The 24,853-nt window shown below is 50.3% G+C and overlaps 1 protein-coding gene and 2 long non-coding RNA genes across 49 annotated transcripts in view; 2 read left to right on the top strand and 1 right to left on the bottom strand.

The window, feature by feature from the left end:
* LOC128929377 (glycerol-3-phosphate acyltransferase 4-like) overlaps positions 1–1,614 on the top strand; it is a 32,641-nt gene extending 31,027 nt beyond the window's left edge. For 32 of the 47 annotated variants that reach the window (XM_078347595.1, XM_078347572.1, XM_078347593.1 and 29 more), the window contains one exon: positions 372–1,614. In XM_078347595.1, the coding sequence (XP_078203721.1) occupies positions 372–485 (114 nt within the window). In that variant the 3' untranslated portion in view covers positions 486–1,614. The remainder of the gene's footprint in view (positions 1–371) is intronic. The other 15 variants (XM_078347590.1, XM_078347582.1, XM_078347579.1 and 12 more) reach the window with 7 other exon arrangements.
* Positions 1,615–16,145, bottom strand: LOC144578974 (uncharacterized). Its single transcript, XR_013525661.1, has 2 exons — positions 16,035–16,145; positions 1,615–5,063 (listed from the first exon to the last, which is right to left on the bottom strand). It is a non-coding gene; the product is annotated as an uncharacterized LOC144578974 (long non-coding RNA).
* Positions 16,146–16,172: 27 nt separating this feature from the next.
* LOC144578975 (uncharacterized) lies at positions 16,173–21,949 on the top strand. Its single transcript, XR_013525662.1, has 3 exons — positions 16,173–16,795; positions 20,334–20,389; positions 20,908–21,949. It is a non-coding gene; the product is annotated as an uncharacterized LOC144578975 (long non-coding RNA).
* Positions 21,950–24,853: the final 2,904 nt, after the last annotated feature.

Genomic DNA, 24,853 nt, shown 5'->3' with positions numbered 1-24,853 from the left:
GATTGTGCCACTGCACTCTAGCTTGGCTGATAGAGTGAGACAGTCTCTCAAAAAAAAAAAGAAAATATAACAACACTTACTATATGATCATACATGTTAGCTTAGTTTAAAAATGTTTTTCCTTTCTTTCTGTTGGTATTATATAATATGAACTCATTAAGCCTTCTGTAGTTAAATCTTAATTTCTTTTTTTTTAAATTTTGAGTAGAGATGAGGTTTCACTATCTTGGCCATAGTGGCCTTGAACTCCTGACCTCGTGATCCACCCACATCAGCCTCCCAAAGTGTTGGGATTACAGGTGTGAGCCACCGCACCTGGCCTAAATTTCCTATATATATTAATTATAATTTATTTTTCTTTTTTTTTTGAGACGGAGTTTCACTCCTTACCCAGGCTGGGGTGCAATGGCGCGATCTCGGCTCACCGCAACCTCATCCTCGTTGCAGCAGGCAGGTGGATGGGCAATTGGATGAACAACAGTTGAGAGCTGAGCCCACAGAGTGGAGGAGGAAAGAGAGGCACATGGATGGAGACAGAGACACAGTCCACGAGAACCTGGGAACCCCCACACCTATGCACTCCTCTTGTTAATCCGGAAAGGAGAGCTTCAGGATTGAGGAGGAATGGAACCTAAAACAAACCTCTTCCCTAAATGTGGAATTAATGAGACCCATTGCCTTTGCTCTCCAGTCCCTGTTCCTCACACAGAGTGCACCTACTGAGCTGGCAGTGGCCTGATGGCAGGTGATTCCTTGTGTGCCCAAGCCCAATCACGTAGTCAAGGCGAGACCCACTTCTCAGGCTTAGGGTCCCTGCAAATGAAGCATGAGGACCCCCATGCTTGTCAATGATCCTAGCAGGCATCCCTGGGGTCTCTTGCCAGGTAACCCAGTTGACCACATTAGGGAGTGTCAGGGACTGTCATGCCTCCCCAGTGACAATATCATAAAGGAAGAGACTGTAGATGAAGATACGCTCTTGAAGTGCACATTCATAACAGACCCAAATAAACTCAGATGGTCTCACTCCCATTGAGGCTATATAGAACGCATGACAAAGATACACATGATTTTCAAGGCCACTTTTCAAGTATTACGTAAAGTTATCACACAGTGATTAAACAGTGCAGTCTCTAATCCTGAGTTTCTGCTGCCCAAAAGATGTCTAATAGTATAATGACAACCCTTCCTCCAGGGCTCAAAGCATCTTTCCTATCAGGTACAGGCCAGACATCAGGCCCCAGGGGCCTGGAGCAGGCAGGAGGTGAAGGACAGGACATGGTGTGAAGCAAACAGACATGAGTGAGATCAGAAGAGGCTGCTGAACGCTGGACTGGAGCCAAGCATGGGGTGCCCAGACCCGCTCTCCACTCACAGGAGCTGGACCTCAGATCATCTCAAGCCACTCCTGGCTTATGGTGGGTGCACACATGTTCCAAAACCCAGACAGTGAGGAATGTATTTGGGGCAGAGTAAGAAGAACTGGATCAGGGCAACATACAAAAGCTCTAAAGACAATAAGTAAAGGCTTCATTCTTGTTTTGAACATAATTTGTCAAAGTGTTTGTGTTTCTGTGGTTAAAATTATGGTCCTAATTAAAAAAAAAATAGTCATTTGTCATTTGTATTTTTATTACACTTTTTAGTTTTGTGAATTTCAAAGCTCTATCCCGGGTTGATGAAAGTAGAAAACGTGTAGGGTGTGGGGAAATGACGAGAACAGAGGAGATTCTGAAATAATCCTTAGGAAACCACCTGAATTCCTGGGAGAATTTCAGACTTTCCAAGGCTATGAAACAGGTGGGCTCAGGCCTAGATCTCTAAGGGGACAAGGAGAACAAAGTGACACCGGTGTCCCAGGGGACAGAAGAGAAAATGGAGCCAGGGCTGTCTCTGACAAGGTGAGTTGCTGGAGTAGGATCTGGTAGACCCAGTGGGGTGGAGGGACCCGGGGCTGGAGCTGAGGGAGGTACTGTGCTTCAGCCTCCTCCTCCCACTGCCCCTCCCCTGCACCCAGGAGCTCTTAGTGAGGAGGAGGCCCCAGCTATGTGATGCAGGCCTGGGCCCCAGTCCCTAGTCCCAAAGGGGAAGCCCAAGGCTCAGTTGCTTGGTGAGACATTGCACTTCAGATGGAAAAAATGTTCTTTCATCTGAAGAGCCCTAGTGCCACGTGGCTGAGCCCCAGCTGCACTCCCTGGGTGATGATGGATCATTATCCTCACTGGGGTGTGGGCCTATTACTCCCCCACCTCCCCAGTGACCCACCCCCACCCCTACCCTACAGAGAAAGATTCTCTGCTTTTCCTCCCCTGGTTTCCACTTTTCCTAAGCAATGAGAGACACTCCTGCGATGGGAAATCTCATGATCCCGCAGGGCAGGTGGGGTGAGAGTGCACAGAGGATTCCATGCCCAGCTCTCAAACCACCTGTGGGGTAGGCAGGAGGCTTCAGGCCACAGGCTCAGGAGAGGGCCAGGGCTTTGTGAAAGATAGGCCCTGGCCCTGGCTCATCAGCTCTTCCCGGGGCAGGTGCTGGGGCCCAGTTTCCTCTGTGTGGGGTGATCTGGAGCTGTGTGGAGACCCTCCCTGCGAGGAAGGGAAGTGGTAAGGGGCGGCAGCCAGTCAAGCCAGGGCACACATCCTCTCCTGAAATCTCCCTGGAGAGGCCAGGACCACAACAGAGAAGGCGGGCCTGGCTCCAGGCTGCAGAGAAGCGCTGTGGCCCTAAGGGAGCCTGGCAGGATCTGGCTAGTCCTGAGCTCTGCTTCCAGCAGGGTCTGGCCCTGTAACCCAGGGACAAGGCCGGCCAAGACATGGCCACTGGGTGCCAGCCAGCACCTGGCCCAGGCACCAGGTGGGAAGGGCTCTGGCAGATCAGCCACGCATGTCCCACAGCCCCACGGTGGGGCCCATCCAGGGCCACACGCCTGCCCCCAGGAGCAGGACATCCCTGGGGCTAGAGTCCAGCTAGATGGGTGGGGAGCCTCTGTGGCCAATGGGAGCAGCCAGGAACTAGGCCAGGGAGCACTGCTGGAGCTGGGTCAGGCTTCCCAAAGGGAAGGATGCCTCCTGCAGGGCTGTGTGCGCTGGGCACTCCATGGGCCTTGGATTGGACACTTCCCTTTAAGGCCCTGGGACTGCAGTCAAGGGAAGCCAGGTTTCCCTGAGTCTCCAGGGGCCTCGAGGTAGATGCTGTTGGTTCATTGCTACGGGGGGGCCCCCTTTCTCCTCCTCCTGCCCCTGGGTCTCTACCCCATCGTTTATTGGTTCTTCCATTGGTTCTTCCGGCCCTTCTGCTGTCACCTCCATTGGTTCTTCCGGCTCTTCTGCTGTGACCTCCATCGGGGCCGGCACTTGTATCAAAGGCAGCGTCACAGGGCTCCTGCATATGAAGTGGCTTGCAAGAGCTCGTAGAAGTTGAGTCAAAGGGCACAGTGTGAGGTGGCCTCTCAGGTGCTGGAGAAAGAGCAGCTACCCAGCTCCTCAGGCTTGCAGATCCCGGGGAAGGAGACCCAGCGCAAGGATCCTGCGGCTCCAGTAGTAGGCAGCTCCCCTCCACCGAGAGCTGCCAGCCAAGCAAAATGGTCAGGGCAATTCCAGCTGCTGCCACTGGTCCCTGCCGAGCAATGGAGGTAGGGCAGAGACAAGGGGCCCTCACCCGCTAAACGTCCCCGCCTATCCTTGGAAGGGTTCACAAACAACATGGGGGCGATAGGTAGCAATGCATGGCTGAGGAGACTGAAAAAGCGACGTGGGAGGATAAACAACGTACAGTAAACAGCAGTGCCAGCCGGCCCATCTCCCCACCTCCCCACCTCCCCCACCTCCCTTCTGGAACCAGAGAGCCCAAGAACAGCAGCCGCCCAGTCCGCAGCAGGTCTCTGACGCCACATCCATGTAAGACCACTTTCAACAGAAATGCAGCCAGCTCTTCTGGCCGCCCTTGCTTAGCTAGTGCAAATGAAATTGACTCTTCGTCACCCCATTTGGGGCACCTTTTCTCAAACAGTCACTGAGAGTTTGCCACCAGAACCTAGTATTCCCAACGGTCAACCTAAAAGTATTATCTCTTCAAAGACGGAAATAAGCCAAAACTTCAGGTGGCATGTCTGTGGCAGGGAGCATGTCCACGTGACGGCCAGAAGGCACAGGCCTGTGCCGCCGTCCTGGAGGAGGATGCCGGAGGCACGGCTTGGCAGCTGCTCCTCTGGATCCACCTGCACTATGACCTCGATCTCACTGACCACCTGCGCTCTCAGGCACAGCTGCCCTGGACTGTCAGCAACACAGACTGTGAATGCTGAGAGGTTACTAGTGGTCCCGAGCGTCCCTGATCTCCTCAGATCCACCTCAATGCTTCCCGAATTTCACTGGGAGGGCAGGCAGGACCCCTGCGTGTCTTCTGCCTGATGCTTCGGACTCCCTGGGATTTCGCTCTGGGGCGGCAGCAGGTCTCCAGGTGGCCAGAATCTGCCAGGCGAGTCATGGGGCTTCTCCTGGTGGGTGGCACTCCTTCCTCGCCACCTGTGCTCTGGGAGCTCAGGCCTGGTGGCAGCCCCGGAAAGGATGGGAGCTGACTTGAGACTGCGGGGGACCGGCCTCTCCTGGGGAAGGTGGGCAGTGGGTTCACTCAGGACAGCCTGAGACTTTTGGAGGAGAGAGGGCAAAACCCTCTTCCAGTTTGGTCGCTTCTGCAAGGGCCATTCAAGATACTCCTTTACAGTAGGGGTGGCAGAATGTGCCCCCTGCTGGGGTGTAAGGCAAGATGCCCCATAGCCCCTAATCTAGGGTAAAGAAGAGCACAGTAGGCTTAAGACACAGGGTGAGAAGTGGGCCTGGGTCTGGATTTCAGCCAGAGGTGGGGGCTGGGGCCGGGGCCTGGCTGGAGTAAAAGGTTGAGGCTGTGCCACATGGTGGGGCTGGGGTGGTGCCTGGGGAAGCTGTGAGGATGTTTCAACGTCACGTTCACGTGGAACAGAAGTAGCGGCTTCATGGAATGATACCCTGTGCCTGTTTCCAGAGGAAGCCTCCTTCGAAACCCAGGCCGCGACCACCAGAAACTCGCTGTTGAAAGAGGGGAGAGCTCAAATGTAATACACTCAGAGTATACCGTTTTAGTCCAAGGCCTTTATTAAAATGATCTTATGTATATAATCTAGTGAGTGGAGAGGACTTTTTTTTTTTTCTGAGACAGGGTCTCACACTGTCCTCCAGGATAGGGTGTAGTGGTGTGATCTAGGCTCATTGCAGTCTTCACCTCCCAGACTCAATCAATCCTCCCCCCTCACTCTGCCAAATAACTGGGATCAAAGGCACATGCCCCCTCCAGGGATTTATCATGTTGGCCAGGCTGGTCTAGAACTCCTGGACACAAGCGATCAGGAGTGCATGGATGAAAGGGTGGGTAGTCAGGGGCTGTGGGAGCAGGGAGTGCATGGAAGGGAGGGTAAGGAGTTAGCGACTGTGGGAGCAGGGTGTGAATGGATGGGCAGCTCTCATGCTGCTCTTATGGTGGGTAGTCAGGGGCTGGAGGAGCAAAAAGTACATGTATGCAAGGGTGTGTAATCAGAGGCTATGGCTGCAGAAAGTGAGAGAGGTTGGGTAGTCAGGGGCTGTGGGGACAGGGAGTGCATTGATGAAAGGGTGGGTATTCAGGGGCTGTGCAAGCAGGAAGTGCATGTATGTGAGGGTGGGTAATCAGGGACTGTGGAAGCAGCGAGTGCATGGATGGGAGGGTGGGTAGTCAAGGGCTGTGGGAGCAGTGAGTGCATGGATGTCAGCAGGTGTAGTCATGGGCTGTGGGAGTATGAAGTGCACGGAAGGGAGGGTGGGTAGTCAGAAGCTGTGGGAGCTGGAAGTGCATTGATGGGAGGGTGGGTAGTCAGAGGCTGTGGGAGCAGGGAGTGCATGGACGTGAGGGTGGTTAGTCAGAAGCTGTGGGAGCAGGCAGTGCATGGATGTGAGTGTGGGTAATCAGGGACTGTGGAAGCAGTGAGTGCATGGATGTGAAGGTGGGTAGTCAGGGGCTGTGGGAGCAGGAAGTGCATGGATGGGAGGATGGGTAATCATGGGCAGTGGTGCACAAGGAGCGCATGGATGTAGGGCTCTCATGCTGCTCTGAGCGTGGTAGTCAGGGACTGAGAGGCACAGGGAGTGCATGGATGGGAGGGTGCATAGTCAGGGGCTGTGGAGGCAGGGAGTGCATAGATGGGCAGCTTTCATGCTGCTCTCAGGGTCGGTAGTCAGGGTATGTGGGAGCAGGAAGTGTATGGATGGGAGTGTGCATAGTAAGCGGCTGTGAGAGCAGGTAGAGCATGGATAGGAGAATGGGTAGTTGGGCTTCAGAAACAGGGAGTGCATGGATGTGAGTGTGGGCAGTCAGGGGCTGTGGGAGCAGAGTGCAGAAAAGGTAGGGTGGGTAATTAGGGCCTGTGGGAGCAGGCAGTGCTTGGACGGGAGGGTGGGTAGTCAGGGGCTGTGAAAGCAGAAAGCGCATGTATGTGAGGTTGGGTAGTCAGGGGCTAAAAAAGCACGGAGTGCATGGATTGGAGGGTAGGTACTCAGGGGCTGTGGGAGCAACAAGTGCATGGGTGTAAGGCTGGGTAGCCAGGTGCTATGGGAGAAGGGAGTGCATGGATGAAAGGGTGGGTAGTCAGAAGCTGTGGGAGCAGAAAGTGCATGGATGGAAAGATGGGTAGTCAGGGGCTGTGGGGCACAGAAAGCTCATGAATAAAGGGCTCTCATGCTGCTCTGAGGGTGGTAGTCATGAGCTCTGAGGTACAGGGAATGCATGAATGAAAAGGTGGGTAGTCAGGAAATGTGGGACCAGGGAATGCATGGATGTCAGGGTGGGTAGTCAGGAACTGTGGGAGCAGGGACTGCATGGATGTGAGGGTGGGTAGTCAGGGGCTGTGGGAGCAGAAAGTGCATGGATGGCAGGATGGGTAGTCAGGGGCTGTGGGAGTAGGTAATGCCTGGATATGGGAGTGGGTACGCAGAAGCTGTGGGAGTAGGGAGTGCATGGATGGGAGACTGGGTAGGCAGGGGCTGTGGGAGCGGGGAGTTCATGGATGTGAGGGGAAGTAGTCAGGGGCTGTGGTAGAAGAAACTGTATAGATGGAAGGGTGGGTAGTCAGGGGCTGTGGGAGCAGAGAGTGTATTGATGTGAGGGTGGGTAGTCAGGGGCTTTAAGAGCAGAAAGTGCATGGATGTGAGGATGAGGAGTTAGGGGCTCTGGGAGCAGACAGTGCATGGATGTGAGGGTGGGTAGTCAGGGGCTTCGGGAGCAGGGCGTGCAGATATAATAGGGTGGGTAGTTAGGGACTGTGGGTGTAGGCAGTGTATGGACGGGAGGGTGGGTAGTCAGGAGCTGTGAAAGCAGGAAGAGTATAGATGTGAGGTTGGTTAGTCAGGGGCTGTGGGAGCACACAGTGCATGCATTGGAGGGTAGGTACTCAGGGGCTGTGAAAGCAGGGTGTGCATGGGTGTGAGGGTGGGTAGTGAGGTGATATGGGAGCAGAAAGTGCATGGATGGGAGGGTGCCAAGTCAGGGGCTTTGGGAGCAGAAAGTGCTTGGATCGGAGAATAGACAGCCAGGGGCTGTGGGGCACAGAAAGCTCATGGATAGAGGGCTCTCATGCTGCTCTGAAGGTGTTAGTCATGGGCTGTAACGCACAAGGAATGCATAAATGAGAAGGTGGGCAGTCAGGAAATGTGGCAGCAGGGAGGGCATGGATGTGAGGGTGGGTAGGCAGGGGCTGTGGCAACAGGGTGCATAAATGGACAGCTCTCTTGCTGCTCTGAGAATGGGTAGTCTGGGGCTGTGGGAGCAGGAAGTGTATGTATGTGAGGGTGTGTAGAAAAGGGCGGTGGGAGCAGGGAGTGCATGGATGGGATGGTGGGTAATCAGAGGCTGTGGGAGCAAGGACCGCATGTATGTGAAGGGGGATAGTCAGGGGCTGTGGGAGCAGAGAGTGCATGGATGGAAGGGTGGGTAGTCAGGGGCTGTGAAAGCAGTGAGTGCATGGATGGGAGGTTGGGTATTCAGAAGCTGTGGGAGCAGGGAGTGTATTGATGGGGGGGATGGGTAGTGAGGGACTGTGTGAGCAGGGAATGCATGTAAGTGAGGGTGGGTAGTTAGAGGCTGTGGCAGTAGGGAGTGCATGCATGGGAGGTTAGGTAGTCAGGGGCTGTGGGAGAAGGGAGTGCATGGAAGGGAGGGTGGGTAGTCAGGGGCTGTGGGAGCAAAGAGTGCATGGATGTGAGCCGGGGTAGTCAGGGGCTGTGGGAGTAGGAAGTGCATGGAAGGGAGGGTGGGTAGTCAGGGGCTGTGGGAGCAGGGAGTGCATGGATGTGAGGGTGCGTAGTCAGGGGCTGCGAAAGCAGAAAGTGTACGAATGGGAGGGTAAGTAATCAGGGCCTGTGGGACAGGGAGTCCATAGAGGTGAGGGTGGGTAGTCAGGGGCTGCGAAAGCAGAAAGTGCATGGATGGTACAATAAGTAGTCAGGGGCAATCGGCACAGGAAGGGATGTCATGCTGCTCTGACAGTGGTAGTCATGGGCTCTGAGGCACATGGAATGCATGGATGGGAAGGTGGGTACTCAGGGGCTGTGGGAGCAGGGAGTGCATGGATGGGCAGCTCTCATACTGCTCTGAGGGTGGATAGTCGGGATGTGGGAGCAGAAAATGCATGGATGGGAGGGTGGGTACTCGTGGGCTGTAAGAGCAGGGATTGCATGGATGGGCAGCTGTGATGCTGCTGTGAGGGTGGGTAGTCAGGGACTGTGAAAACGGAGTGTATGAATGAAAGGGTGGGTAGTCAGGGGCTGAAGGAGCAGGGAGTGCATGGATTGGACGATAGATACTCAGGGGCTGTGGAAGCAGGGAGTTCATGGGTGTGAGAGTGGGTCATGAGGTGCTATGTCAGCAGAAAGTGCATGGAGGGAAGGGGGGGTAATCTGTGGCTGTGGGAGCAGAAAGTGCATGGATGGGAGGATGGGTATTCAGGGGCTGTGGCACACAGAATGCTCATGGATGAACAGATCTCATGCTGCTCTGAGGGTGGTAGTCAGGGGCTGTGAGGCACAGGGAATGCATGGATGGGAAGGTGGGTAGTCACAAGATATGGGATCAGAGAGTGTATGGATGGGCAGCTTTCATGCTGCTCTGAGGGTGGGTAAATCAGGGGCTGTAAGAGCAGGGAGTGCATTCATGCGAGGGTGGGTAGTCAGAAGCTGTGGGAGCAGGGAGTGCATGGATGTGAGGGTGCATAGTCAGGGGCTGTGGGAGAAGAGTTTGCATAAATGTGAGGGTGGGTAGTCGGACTGTGGACCCAGGGAGTGCATAGATGGAAAGCTTTCCTGCTGCTCTTTGGGTGGGTCCTCAGGGGCTGTGGGAGCAGAAAGTGCAGAAATGGTAGGCTGGCTAGTTAGGGTCTGTGGGAGCAGGCAGTACATGCACGGAAGGGTGCGGAGTCAGGAGCTGTGAGAGCAGGAAGAGCATGGATGTGAGGTTGTGGGAGCAAGAAGCTGTGGGAGCACTGAGTGCATGGATTGGAGGGTAGGTACTCAGGGGCTATGGGAGCAGGGAGTGCATGGGTGTTAGGGTGGGTAGTGAGGGGCTATGGGAGCAGGGAATACATGGAGTGGAGGGAAGGTAGTCAGGGGCTGTGGGAGCAGAAAGTGCATGCATGAAAGGATGGGTGGTCAGGGGCTGTGCAGCACAGAAAGCTCATAATTGGAGGGCTCTCATGCTGCTCTGAGGGTGGTAGTCAGGGGCTGTGAGGCACAGGAAATGCATGGATAGAAAGGTGGGTAGTCAGGGGCTGTGGGACCAGGGAATGCATGGATGTGAGGGTGGGTACTCAAGGGCTGTGGGAGCCGGCAGTGCATGGTCGGAAGGGTGGGTAGTCAGAGGCTGTGAAAGCACAAAGTGCATGGATGTGAGGGTGGGTAGTCAGGAGCTGTGAGAGCAGGGAGTGCAAAAATGTTAGGGTGGCTAGTTAGGGGCTGTGGGAGCAGGCAGTGTATGAACGGGAGGGTGGGTAGTCAGGAGCTGTGAAAACAGGAAGAACATGGATGTGAGGTTGGGCAGTCAGGGGGTGTGGGAGCACAAAGTGCATGGATTGGAGGGTAGGTACTCAAGCTGTGGGAGCAGGGAGTGCATGGGTGTGAGGGTGGGTAGTCAGGTGCTATGGGAGCAGAGAGTGCATGGATGAAACGGTGGGTAGTCGAGGGCTGTGGGGCACAGAAAGCTCATGGATAAAGGGCAATCATGCTGCTGTGAGGGTGTCAGTCAAAGGCTGGGAGGCACAGGGAATGCACTAATGAGAAGGTGGGTAGTCAGGTGATGTGGGAGCAGGGAGTGCACAGATGTGAGGGTGGGTAGTCAGGGGCTGGGGGAGCAGGGAATGCATTAATGAGCAGCTCTCATGCTGCTCTGACAATAGATATTCAGGGGTGGTGGGAGAAGGGAGTGCATGGATGGGAGGGTGGGTAATCAGGAGCTGTGGGAGCAGAAAGTGCATGGATGGACAGCTCTCATACTGCTCTGAGGGTCAGTAGTCGGGGCTGTAAGAGCAGGAAGTGCATGGATGCGACGGTGGGTATTCGGGCTGTGGGAGCAAGGAGTGCATGCATGAGAGGGTGGGTAGTCAGGGGCTATGGGAACAGGCAGTGCATGCATGGGAGGGTGGGTAGTCAGAGGCTCTGAGAGCAGGGAGTGCATGGATGAAAGAATGGGTAGTCCGGGGCTTTAGAAGCAGGGAGTGAATGGATGTGAGGGTGGGTAGTCAGTGGCTGTGGGACCAGGAAGTGCATGGATGGTAGAATGGGTAGTCAAGGGCTGTGGGAGCAGGCAGTGCATGGTCAGGAGGGTGGGTAGTCAGAGGCTGTGGGAGCATGGAGTGCATGGACGGGAGTTGGGTAGTCAGGGGGTGTGGAAGCAGGGAGTGCATCGATAAGAGGGTTGGTGGGCAGGGGATGTGGTGCAATGGGATCGCACAAATGGAGGGCTCTCATGCTGCTCTGAGGGTGGTAGTCAGGGGCTATGAGGCACAGGTAATGCAAGGATGAGAAGGTAGGTAGTCAGGGGCGTTGGGAGCAGGGAGTGCAAGGATGTCAGGGTGGGTACTCAGGGGCTGTGGGAGCATGAAGTGCATGGATGGGAGGCTGGGTAGTCAGGGACTGTGGGAGCAAGGAGTTCATGGATGTGAGGGTGGGTTGTCAGGGGCTATGGGAGGAGGGAGTGGATGGATGGGGGGGTAGTCAGGGGATATGGGAGCAGGGAGTGCATGGATAAGAGGGTGGGGAGTCAGGGACTGTGGGAACAGGGTGTGCATGGATGGGCAGCTCTCATGCTGCTCCAGGGTGGGTAGTCAGGGGCTGTCAAAGCAGGAAGTGCATGGATGTGAGGGTGGGTAGTCAGGGGCTGTGAAAGAAGGGAAAGCATGGATGTGAGGGTGAGTAGTCAGGGGCTGTGGGAGCAAGGAGTGCATGGATGGGAGGGTGGGGAGTCAGAAAATGTGGGAGCAGGTTGTGCAGACATGGTAGGGTGAGTAGTTAGGGACTGTGGCAGTAGGCAGTGCATGGATGGGAGGGTGGGTATTCAGGACCTGTGAAAGCAGGAAGAGCATGGATGTGAGGGTGGGTAGTCAGGGGCTGTGAAAGCAGGAATTGCAAAAATGGTAGGGTGAGTAGTTAGGGGCTGTGGCAGTAGGCAGTGTATAGACGGGAGGGTGGGTAGTCAGGAGCTGTGAAAACAGGAAGAGCATGAATGTGAGGTTGGGTAGTCAGGAACTGTAAAAGCATGGAGTGCATGGATTTGAGGGTAGGTACTCAGGGGCTGTGAAAGCAGGGAGTGCATGGATGTGAGGGTGGGTAGTCCGGTGCTATGGGAGCAGGGAGTGCATGGTTGGGAGGGTGGGTAGTGAGGTGCTATGGGAGCAGGGAGTGCATGGATGGGAGGGTGGGTAGTCAGGGTCTGTGGGAGCAGGGAGTGCATGGATGTGAGGGTGGGTAGTCAGGTGCTATGGGAGCAGGGAGTGCATGGTTGGGAGGGTGGGTAGTGAGGTGCTATGGGAGCAGGGAGTGCATGGATGGGAGGGTGGGTAGTCAGGGGCTGTGAAAGCAGGGAGTGCATGGATGTGAGGGTGGGTAGTCAGGTGCTATGGGAGCAGGGAGTGCATGGTTGGGAGGGTGGGTAGTGAGGTGCTATGGGAGCAGGGAGTGCATGGATGGGAGGGTGGGTAGTGAGGTGCTATGGGAGCAGGGAGTGCATGGATGGGAGGGTGGGTAGTGAGGTGCTATGGGAGCAGGGAGTGCATGGATGGGAGGGTGGGTAGTCAGGGTCTGTGGGAGCAGGGAGTGCATGGACGGCAATTTGGGGAGTCATCGGGTGTAAAAGCAGGGAGTGCATGGATGTGAGGGTGGGTAGTCAGGTGGTATGGGAGCACGGACTGCATGGATGGGAGGGTGGGTGGGCAGGGGATGTGGGGGAACGGGATCGCATAAATGGAGGGCTCTCATGCTGCTCTGAGGGTGGTAGTCAGGGGCTGTGAGGCACAGGGAATGCATGGATGAGAACGTGGGTAGTCACGGGCTTTGGGAGCAAGGAGTGCATGGATGTCAAGGTGGGTAGTCAGGGGCTGTGGGAGCAGGGCGTGCAGAAATAGTAGGGCGGGTAGTTAGGGACTGTGGGCAAAGGCAGTCCATGGACGAGGGGTTGAGTAGTCAAGAGCCTTGAAAGCAGGAAGAGCATGGATGTGAGATTGGGTGGTCAGGGGCTGTGGGAGCTCACAGTGCATGGATTGCAGGTTAGATACTCAGGGGCTGTGGGAGCAGGGAGTGTATGGATGTGAGGGTGGGAAGTCAGGGGCTGTGGGAGCAGGGAGTACATAAACGTGAGAGTGGGTAGTCAGGGGCGGTGGGGCACAGGAAGCGCATGGATGAAGGGCTGTCATGCTCCTCTGAGGGTGGTAGTCAGGGGCTGAGAGTCCCAGGGAATGCATGAATGGCAAGGTGGGTAGTCAGCGGCTGTGGGAGCAGGCAGTGCATGGATGGGCAGCTCTCAAACTACTCTGAGGGTGGGTAGTAAGGGGCTGTGGGAACAGGAAATGAATGGATGGGAGAATGGGTAGTCAGGGGCTGTGGAAGCATGGAGTGCATGGATGGCATGGTGGGTAGTCAGAACCTGTGGGATTGGGAAGTGTATGCATATGAGGGTGGGTGGTCAGGGGCTGTGGGAGGAGGGAGTGCATGGATGTGAGGGTGGGTGGTCAGGGGCTGTGGGAGCAGAAAGTGCATGGATGTGAGGGTGGTTAGTCAGGGGCTGTGGGAGCAGGGAGTGCATGGATGTGAGGGTGGGTAGCCAGGGGCTGTGGGAGCAGGGACTGCATAGATCAGAGGGTGGGTAGTTGCGGGCTGTAAGAGCAGGGATTGCATGGATGGGCAGCCCTGATGTTGCTCTGAAGGTGGGTAGTCAGGGGCTGTGGAATAAAGTGGGCATGGATTTGAGGGTGGGTCATCAGGGGCTGTGGGAACAGAGAGTGCATGGATGGGAGGGTGGGTAGTCAGGGGCTATAGGAGCAGGGAGTGCACAGATGTGAGGGTGGATAGTTAGGGGCTGTGGGAGGAGAGAGTGCATAAATGGGTGGGTGGGTAGTCAGGGGCTGTAGAGGCAGGGAGTGCATAGATGGGAGGGTGGGTAGTAAGCAGTTGTGAGAGCAGGGAGAGCATGGATGGGAGAATGGGTAGTCAGGGGCTGCAGAAGCAGGGAGTTCATGGATGTGAGGGTGGGTAGTCAGGGGCTGTAGGACCAGGAAGTGTATGAATGGGAGGGTAGGTACTCAGGGGCTGCAGAAGCAGCGAGTGCATGGATGTGAGGGTGGGTAGTCAGGGGATGTGGGAGCAGGGAGTGCATGGATGTGAGGGTCGGTTGTCAGAAGCTGTGGGGGCACAGAGTGCATGGATGGGCAGCTGTCATACTGCTCTGAGCGTGGGTAGTCAGAAGCTGTGGGAGGGGGGAAGGCATGGATGTGAGCGTGGATAGTCAGGGGCTGTGGAAGAAGGAGTGCATAGATGGGAGGGTGGGTAGTCAGGGGCTGTGGGAGCAGAGAGTGCATAGATGTGAGGGTGGGTACTTGGGCTTTGGGAGCAGGGAGTGTGTCGATGGGAAACAGGGTAGTCAGGGGCTGTGGGAACAAGGAGTGCACGGATAGGCAGCTCTCATGCTGCTGTGAGGGTGGGTAGTCAGGGGCTGTGGGAGCAGGGAATGCTTGGATATGACTGTGGGTAGTCAGAGGCAGTGAAAGAAGGGAGTGCATAGATGGGAGGGTGGGTAGTCACGGGCTGTGGGAGCAGGGAGTGCATGGATGGGAGGGTGGGTAGTCAGGGACTGTGGGAGCAGTGAGTGCATAGATGTGAGCGGGGGTAGTTAGGGGCTGTGGGAGGACCAAGTGCAGGGAAGGGAGGGTGGGTAGTCAGGGGCTGTGGGAGCAGGGAGTGTATGGATGTGAGGGTGGGAAGTCAGGGGCTGTGGAAGCAGGGAGTACATGGACGTGAGAGTGGATAGTCAGGGGCAGTGGGGCACAGGAAGCGCATGGATGAAGGGCTGTCATGATCCTCTGAGGGTGGTAGTCAGGGGCTGAGAGGCCGAGGGAATGCATGAATGGCAAGGTGGGTAGTCAGGGGCTGTGGGAGCAGGCAATGCATGGATGGGCAGCTCTCATACTACTCTAAGGGGGGGTAGTAAGGTGCTGTGGGAGCAGGAAATGAATGGATGGGAGAATGGGTAGTCAGGGGCTGTGGAAGCATGGAGTGTATGGATGGGATGGTGGGTAGCCAGAACCTGTGGGAGTAGGAAGTATATGTATATGAGGGGGGATGGTCAGGGGCTGTGGGAGGAGAAAGTACATGGATGTGAGGGTGGGTGGTCAGGGGCTGTGGGAGCAGAAAGCGCATGGATGTGAGTGAGGGTGGTTATTCAGGGGCTGTGGGAGCAGGGAGTGCATGGATGTGAGGGTGGGTAGCCAGGGGCTGTGGGAGCAGGGAGTGTATGGATGGAAATGTGGGTAGTCAGGGCTGAGGGAGCAGGGACTGCATGGATGGGCAGCCCTGATGTTGTTGCTCTGAGGGTGGGTAGTCAGGGGCTGTGGGAACAGGGAGTGCATGGATGTGAGGGTGGGTAGTCAGGGGATGTAGTAGCCCGGAGTGCATGGATGTGAGGGTGGATAGTCAGGGGCTGTGGGAGGAGAGAGGGCATGAATGGGAGAGTGGGAGTCAGGGGCTGCAGAGGCAGGGAGTGCATGGATGGGCAGCTTTCATGCTGCTCTCAGGGTGGGTAGTCAGGGGCTGTGGGAGCAGGTAGTGCGTGGATGGGAGGGTGGGTAGTCAGTGGCTGTGGGACCAGGAAGTGTATGAATGGGAGGGTAGGTACTCAGGGGCCGTGAAAGCAGGGAGTGCATGGATGTGAGGGTGGGTGGTCAGGAGCTGTGGGACCAGGAAGTGTATGAATGGGAGGGTAGGTACTCAGGGGCCGTGAAAGCAGGGAGTGCATGGATGTGAGGGTGGGTAGTCAGGGGCTGTTGGAGCAGGGAGTGCATGGATGTGAGGGTGGGTAGTCAGGGGCTGTTGGAGCAGGGAGTGCATGGATGTGAGGGTGCTTAGTCAGGGGCTGTGGGAGCAGGGAGGGCAGAAATGGTAGGGTGGGTAGTTAGAGGCTGTGGGAGCAGGCAGTGCATGGTCGGGAGGGTGGGTAGTCAGGAGCTGTGCAAGCAGGAAGAGCGTGGATGTGACGTTGGGAAGTCAGGGTAGTCCGGGCGGGCGCGGACCCTTCCACCGCCGGCGGGGAGCACCCGCTCCACCGGCCGGGGATCCCCGGGGCGCGGCGATGGTCCCTCCTGACGCGGGCGCAACGTCGCCGGGGCGTCCCGGACCCTAGGCCGCGCACGGTCGCCGGAGCCCGGCACTCGCGCCCCGATCTCGGCCCTCCAGGCGGCCGGGGACCTTGAGGGAAAAGGCCAGCTCCCTCCTACTCACCGACCGCAAGGCTCGGCGACTCCAAACCCCTCTGCAACCGCTTCCTCCAGCCGTTGCCGCCGCCGCGGGCCCGGGCTGGGTCAGGACTTGCGCGCGCCCGCCGTTGTCTACGCCGCCCAACGTGACCCCGCCCCCACCGTCCCGCACGCTGCCGCCGGGCGCGCGAGCCGCCAGGGCGAGGACCTAGGGAGAGGCGAGTGCCCCAGTCCGCCGGGTGGGCGCGCCCGGGACGCGCGGAGTCGCCCTCTGGCGGGCGAGGGGCGGCTGCCTGGGGAGGGGCGGGGCGGGGCGGGAGAGACCGAGCCCTGGTCACCCCTGGGCTGACGCGTCCCTCTCCGGTAAGGGGAGCCCTTCCCCGCCTCAGGGCGGGAGACCGGCTCCCTCCCGGGCCAGAGGTTCGCACGTGTGTTCCGGAGAAGGTGAAGTCAGCCCGGCACCGCGGGAGGAGGCTAGATCACTAAATCACCTGGTCCTCTTGGGGCTGCTGTCGGTGAGCGGCGACATTCTGCCCGTAGAGGACTCGGCTTGGCCTGGCACGCTCAAGATCTGTTAGCTGCCGGTACCACCACCACCGTTACCACGACCGCCGTCACACCAGCAGCATCCGTGAGTCTCGCCTACTTTGCTTGTCAAGCAGAGGGCTTACGGCGTGAGTGTAGTCCGCCTTCGCCCTCCCTCGCAGCTGCAACTTTCCAACTTGTACCTCCACGTGGACCTGCTCTCTCTACTCAAGTCTAGCTGGTGCCTGCTGGAGTTTGCACGTGTGTTTCTTTTACCGCATTTCTTTTGACTTCAGACGCCTAACCCAAGCTTATTATCTCCCCTAAAATTGGACCGCCTTAAAATATATATTACCTTTCTTTTTCCTGTTCTTTTTTTTTTTCTGAGAAGAGTTTTCGCTGTTGTTACCCAGGCTGGAGTGCAATGGCAGGATCTCGGCTCGCCGCAACCTCCGCCTTTTGGGTTCAAGCAATTCTTCTGCCTCAGCCTCCCGAGTAGCTGGGACTACAGGTGCGCACCACCATGCCCAGCTAATTTTTTTGTATTTTTAGTAGAGACGGTGTTTCACCATGTTGACCAGGTGAAACCTCGATCTCTTGACCTCGTGATCCACCGGCCTCCGCCTCCCAAAGTGCTGGGATTAGAGGCGTGAGCCACCGCGCCCGGCCCGACTTCCTGTTCTTAAAAGACTGTTTGTGGCCGGCGCGGTGGCTCTGGCCTCTTAGCCCAACACTTTGGGAGGCTAAGGCGGACGGATTTTTGTATAATACTTTTATGAGATGCTTTTTTTTTTAAGATTAAAGCCAAGATAAATTATTGTCTCATCTTCATCACCTATGGATGCTAGTGTCTTTAAGGGAAGGTAAAGAATGTTTTGTTAGTTAGAAGTAAATATTGACGTTTTAATGGTGGTGATAGTGAGTTTTGTGGTACCAGCTGTTTTGTATTGCATCCGGCAAGGTACAGGTTTTCATGTTCAGGTTTTGTTGGGATGAGACCTTTTGATCCCAAGGTCAGGTGGATGGGATTTTTGGATTTGTATTTGCTCCTTGAGTCTCGGGGCAGTGTCTCCACGCGGGGTTTCCTGTTGAGGGGCATCACATGCAATAGTGTGAAGTAGGTACAAGGGGCAGTCATTGTATTCTATAGTATTTTGTAGTCTCCATTTCTCAGCTGTATCCTCATTCGGTTTTCTTCTCAGAAGTGTTTTTACTGGACTCATGACTTGGAGGCCGGACCTTAAATCCAGAGATGGCAACCTGGATAGGGACTTAAAAGGATCCACAAAAACTTGTGACACACTTGGTGCCTAGGCCCTGTTCCCAATAACCCCTTCTAGGGCCGTTTATCTAACATTTTGGTGCCTTCTTTCCCCTCCCTAATTTGTAGACGATCCGACCTTTTATTCCTTGGAGGATTTGCTTTGGGGATAAAATTTTGGTGCTCAGGCACAGGGACATTCACTTTTAATGAAAGAACCCTTGGGCATGACTCCAATCCCAGAATTGCTCACTGAGCGCTATGCCACCTAAGCATTGACCTGAACATATTAGTGCACTCCAGTCCAGATTGGACCACTGATCCTACGTGGAAGGGCTGTGTTTTTAAAAAATATATATATATATCTGGTAAGCAGTAGTGTGTGAAATTGCTTTTTGTATACCGATCTATGCATGTTTTGTGCATGAGTAGTACTTGTGTTGCTATTCCTGTTGATGTTAAGTTACTGTATAATATAAACAGTATGTGCTTTTCTATATCAGCGTGTAAATTTAATATAACACATATGCAGTAATAAACGTTTTACTGAAGAAAAAAAAAAGAGGTTAGTTGCTGTGTTATTTGGGTAGGTACTCGTGCCTGGCATATCTTCATTGTAAATTGTAGCCTTTAACATTTTAAAGTAGACAATTTTTATTTGTCTGTTATCGTGTTGCTGTTCTGCAAGTTTTTTGAAACTAAATTCTACCTTGCGTTATATCAGAATCTCTTGTTTCTGTTCTCTGGAAATATATTTACTCATCTCTATTTTCAGCCTTTCTGAATCACATTGTTTCAGGTATGCTTCTTCTATATGGCACCAAATTGATTTTTGTGTTGTGAGCCAGTACAATTTTTTTTTTTTTTTTTAGACAAAGTCTATTTCTGTCACCAAGGCTGGAGTGCAGTGGCCCAGTCTTGTATTTTTAGTAGATACGGGGTTTCACCATGTTGATCAGGATGGTCTCGATCTCTTGACCTCGTGATCCACCTGCCTCGGCCTCCCAAAGTGCTGGGATTACAGGCGTGAGCCACTACGCCCTGCCAGCAGTGAGGTTTTTAACAATATTTTATGAAAGCTTTTTAATGTAAAAGTACTATGGAGATGTTAATTATATTAGAAAACAAGCAGATAATCTCTGGAGAGAAACATCTTCAAACAAGAATAACTTGATTGTTGTAGTGATTTGCAATAAGTAAAGTAGGAAACAAATGCCCATTTTCAACTGTCAAGTTCATGAGGAAAAAAAAGGTCTATTTTGTTAATGTCTGTGTTATTCTCGCCTAGAATAGTGCCAGATACAAAGTAATGAATTAATAGTATTTTTAACTCAATGAGACTGTTATGCTTATTAATTCAACAAATACTACAAACATAATATGAAACAATGTACATGTTAAATTATTACAATTAGTAAAGACTAAAAATCAAAAGAACATTCAACCTAAAATTACTAGATTTTTCAAAATAACTGAACGTAATTTCCAAAAGTGGAAAACGTAGTCTGAAAATATAAAAGTCAGGAATTAAGAGTAGAACAGAGAACTGAAGAGACAAAATGCAACATATGAAAGACTGAGAGAAAAGGTAAGAATTAGAAGCTTAAGCAGAGAGAAATTGGCATTCCTGAAATGGGGGGAAGAGAAGAGGAAATGGTAAAAATATTTTAACTGAGAAATGACTTTAAAGAGTTGAGTCTTCATAACAGGTGTCCCAAATCCAAAGCAGAGTTTATTTGTTGAAGTTCTAACCCCTGGTACCTCAGAATATAAGTATATTTGGAGGCCGAGTCTATAAAGGGGCAATAAAATTAAAATGAGCTTACTAGAATAGAATGGATTCTAATACCGTATGACTGGTGTCCTTGTAAGAACAAGGAATCTGAGCATAGACGCATGTGGACATGAAAACACCAGGAGATCTCAAAACAGAATTCCATGAAGACTTGATTTTCCATCCTTTCTTGATTCAAAACTTTTAACAGTTTGGAAGGAAGATATCTGAATACAATTAAGGCCAGTTTTGAAAAACTCATAGTTAACATCACAGCTAGTGGAAAGGAACGAAAAGCTGTTTCTTTAAGATGTGGTGCAAGACAAGAACTCCCACTCTCAACATAGTACTGAGAGTACTAATTATCAAGGGCAGAGAAAAAGATATAAACGGTATCCAAAACCAGAAGGAAGTAAAATTATCTTTGTTAGCACCTGACATGATCCTATATATAGAAAACCCCAGACTCCACCAAAAAACTGTGAGATCAAAAAGATGAATTCAATGAAGTTGCAGGATGAAAAATCAACATAAACATTTCAAAATGAACAAATGAAGTATATAAATTATTCTATTCATTATTTTTATTGTGAAATTTAGAGTTATAATGTCAAATGCCATTAAGATAAATCAGCATTCTTATTTTTTCTCTTTTTATTTTATGAATGTGTTTTAGAATGTGATTATCATTAATGTAAAATGATATATATCCTTTCTAACATTTTTCTCATTTTCTTTGTATTTTCAATGTACTCTCCTGCCAGGTATCCTACAAAATTGTAATTGAAGGGAAACCATATACTGTGAATTTAATGCAAAAGTAGGTCATCATCATTATTTTATCAATTCTCTTTGTGTCAGTTTTAGAATTCATAGCTGCAATATTTTTATACATCATAAATTTCAGAAAATGTTTTCTATTTGTAAGATAGATGGTACTAGTTTGAGGAAATAACATTAAAATAAGATTCAAAATTACCCTGCTTTTATGCAAATGCCTAAAGTGAAATCATTGGATGTTGTTGTTTCCATCTTAGTGAACTGTAGCACATAACAGGAAACAGGAGAAAAAGAGAAAGATGTGTAAAGATGCATTTATTGTTTGATTAATAAGCCCTTCCTACAATATCTTGAAAACAAGATGGTTTAAAATAACTGCACCAGTATTAATACAGTATTTAACCACTTTAAATTTGGCTGAATTCTTCATTTTATTCCCAGTAGAATCATTCTTTCACCTTCTTCTTTTTCCCTGACTTCTTCTGATACTTTTCCTTCTTTTCCTTTTTCTCCTCCTCCATGTCGTCCTCCTTCTTTCTAACACTGTCCCTCTGAAAGCGGATGGTACATTCAAGTTCAGAAATTTGACAAATGGAGTTTTGATACATGTGCATGCAAAATGTAGAGCCTCTGCTTTGCAGTACCTTCACAAAAGTAATAAAGAACTTTAATTGGTACCAAGTGTTGACAGAGGGAAGGGAGTCATTTTATCAGAGTCACAGAGAGAAGGTAGACCTCCCTTCAAAGATTCAAAGAGACGTAAGCACCCTTGCAACAAGGTAATAAATATTTCGCTTTCATTCACATCTCGTTCTCCTCTCTCCATTAGAATAACTCAAGGTAAAAGTCAAGGGCAAAGCATCCCACTCACATAATCCATTTGTGTCATCTACCTGGGCTAGACAGCATGGTAGAAAATGATGGAAAATTGACTTAGAGAAGCAAACAGAAGAAACTAAAATGTATACCTAGAAGCCTATCATGAAGTATATTCATCAAAATGTTATTAGATATATTTAAAGGATTTGTGGATTTTTCTCAAAATTCATGTCATAGTATGATAAAATGCACTATAGTAAGCATCTTACAAAGATATTTTAGTTTTCCCAATAAAATTTAAACAATGGAAAAGTCAGAATTCTTATTATCAGTCATTATTACCATAATATTAATTAATGCAATGGTTTAACTTATGAATTACATGTATGAAATGTCTATATAAAATATGATCTTTAAGGAATCAATTTTTAAAAATTTTTAATTATTATGAGTACACAATAGTTACATGTATTTATTGGAGAGATGTGATGTTTTGGTACAGGCATACAATGTGTAATGATTAAATTAGGATAATTGGAATATCCATCACCTCAAGCCTTTATCACTTCTTTGTGTTAGGAACATTCCAATTCCACTCTTAGTTATTTTAACATATACTGTAAGTGTTGTTAACCAATGTAACACTATTGTCCTAGAAATCCTAGACCTTATTCTATTTAATTGTGCTCATTAAACCATCTCCCCTTTATCCCCCACTTTCGACCACTCTTCCCAACCTCGGGTAGTGACCAAATTACAAATTAAAATAATCTCTTCATAATTTGACACTATGTTTTTCCATGAGTTTTTCTTTAAATATTATCTTTTGTGAATACAAATAAGACTGCAATGGTTTTTATATGGAGTTAATAAATTCCTGGAGCAATTTTTTTTCTTTGTCTGAGGCCATCAAATGGGTCATCCATTTAACACATTGGTAAAACTTTAGATTTTACTTTTCATAGTTTTCTTGTATTTATAATGAGTTATGCCAACATGGATGGCACATCTGGGGATAGCCTATTAGAGCGCCTATTCCATTTTATCATGTGACTCTTTAATAATTGCATTGTTCTCCCAGTAAACAAAATAATGTACATTTATTTATTTTTTCTCAGCATCCCACAACCATAAGTCTAGAATCACTTGCAGTTATTTTAGCACAATTATTGAGCCTCAGTATGGGGATCACTTACGATGACATTCACAAATGCCAGCGCTCAGGAGGTGTCTGTATTATGAATCCAGAAGCAGTGTAAGATTTCTGAATTTTATACTTTACATATGTAGTTTAATGTAATTTTAATGTATTTCGTTTAAGAAAGTTTAAGTTGTTAAATAATAATGGTTGACTATCAGAGGTGACCAGGGACTCCAGGACCAAAATGTATATTCTAATGCCCATGATGTATATTTATCTCAATATCACTTGTAATCAACTGTTACACTGGCTTTCTCTCATGTAATCTAACATTACATCTATCAATATGTTTATTGTATAATTTTATAATTTGATGCATGATTTGATAAGCCAAATGCAAGCATGAGATCACTACACAGAGAGTGTTTATTAGTATGAACTTGTCTGCATGACTCTCCTTGACCCTGCCTTGGCTCAGCCTGAAGTCTCAGCATCTGTAGATTTCAGAGATGTTGCCATTGAGCTTTTTCTTTGTCATGAGAGAAACTCTTTTGCAGTATTCTAATCAGGCATTAGTGATCTAATGATTTTATTTTTTTGCTGATACCAACATTATTCTTCACATGTACCCCAAAACCTAAAATGAAACAATATATATTGTTTCATTTTAGGTTTTGGGGTACATGTGAAGAACATGCAAGATTGTTGCATAGGTACATACATGGCAATGTGGTTTGCTGCCTTCCAACCCATCACCTATATCTGACATCTCTCCCCGTGTTATCCCTCCCCACACTCTCCACCTCCTGCTGCCCCTCCCCAGTTCCCCCCCATAGAACCCAGTGTGTGATGCTCCCTCCCTGTGTCCATGTGTTCTCATTGTTCAACACCTGCCTAAGAGTGAGAACATGCGGTGTTTGATTTTCTGTTCTTGGGTCAGTTTGCTGAGAATGATGGTTTCCAGGTTCATTCATATCCCTATAAAGTACAGGAATGCATCATTTTTTATGCCTGCGTAGTATTCCATGGTGTATACATGCCACAGTTTCCCTGTCCAGTCTATCATCGATGGCCGTTTGGGTTGGTTCCAGGTCTTTGCTATTGTAAACAGTGCTTCAGTGAACAGTGATGTGCATGTGTCCTTATAACAGAACGATTTATAATCCTTTGGATATATACCCAGGAATGGGATTGCTGGGTCAAATGGAATTTCTATTTCTAGGTCCTTGAGGAATCTCCACACTGTCTTCCACAATGGTTGAACTAATTTACACGCCCACCAACAGTGTAAAAGTGTTCCTATTTCTCCACATCCTCTCCAGCATCTGTTGTCTCCAGATTTTCAAATGATCGCCATTCGAACTGGCATGAGATGGTATTTCATTTTAGTTTTGATTTGCATTTCTCTAATAACCAGTGATGATGAGCATTTTTTCATATGTTTTTTTGGCCTCATATATATCTTCTTTTGTAAAGTGTCTGTTCATTTCCTTTGCCCACTTTTGAATGGGCTTGTTTTTTTCTTGTATATCTGTTGTAGTTCTTTGTAGGTTCTGGATATTAGCCCTTTGTCAGATGGTTAGATTGCAAAAATTTTTTCCCATTCTGTTGGTTGCCAGTTCACTCTAATGATTGCTTCTTTTGCTGTGCAGAAAATCTGGAGTTCAATTAGGTCCAACTTGTCTATTTTGGCTTTCGTTGCCAATGCTTTTGGTGTTTTGGTCATGAAGTCCTTGCCTACTCCTATGTCCTGAATGGTTTTGCCTCGATTTTCTTCTAGGGTTTTTATGGTATTAGGTCTTATGTTTAAGTCTTTAATCCATCTGGAGTTAATTTTAGTGTAAGGTGCCAGGAAGGGGTCCAGTTTCTGCATTCTTGACATTGCTAGCCAGTTTTCCCAACATCATTTATTAAACAGGAATCCTTTCCCCATTGCTTGTTTTGTCAGGTTTGTCAAAGATCAGATGGTTGTAGATGTTTGGTGTTGCCTCCGAGGCCTCCGTTCTGTTCCATTGGTGTATATCTGTGTTTTGGTACTAGTACCATGCTGTTTTGATTACTGTAGCCTTGTTGTATAGTTTGAAGTCAGGTAGTGTGATGCCTCCAACCTTGTTCTTTTTGCTTAGAATTGACTTGGCTGTGTGGGCTGTTTTTTGGTTCCACATGGAGTTTAAGGTGGTGTTTCCAGTTCTGTGAAGAGGGTCATTGGTAGCTTGATGGGGATAGCATTGAATCTATAAATTACTTTGGGCAGTATGACCATTTTCACAAAACGGATTCTTCCTGACCATGGGCATGGAATGTTTCTCCATCTGTTTGTGTCCTCTCTTATTTCCTAGGCCATTAAGAACTTGCTTTATGTATCTGGGTGCTCCTGTCTTGGGTGTGTATATATTTAGGATCTTTAGCTCTTCTTGTAGCATTGATCCTTTTACCATTATGTAATGTTCTTCTTTGTCTCTTTTGATTTTTGTTGGTTGAAAGTCTATTTTCTCAGAGACTAGGATTGCAACTCCTGCTTTTTTTTTTTTTCTTCTCTCCATT

The sequence above is a fragment of the Callithrix jacchus genome, chromosome 13, assembly GCF_049354715.1.
Source record: "Callithrix jacchus isolate 240 chromosome 13, calJac240_pri, whole genome shotgun sequence".
Classification (NCBI taxonomy): Eukaryota; Metazoa; Chordata; class Mammalia; order Primates; family Cebidae; genus Callithrix; species Callithrix jacchus.
This window is presented reverse-complemented; position numbering and strand designations above follow the sequence as displayed.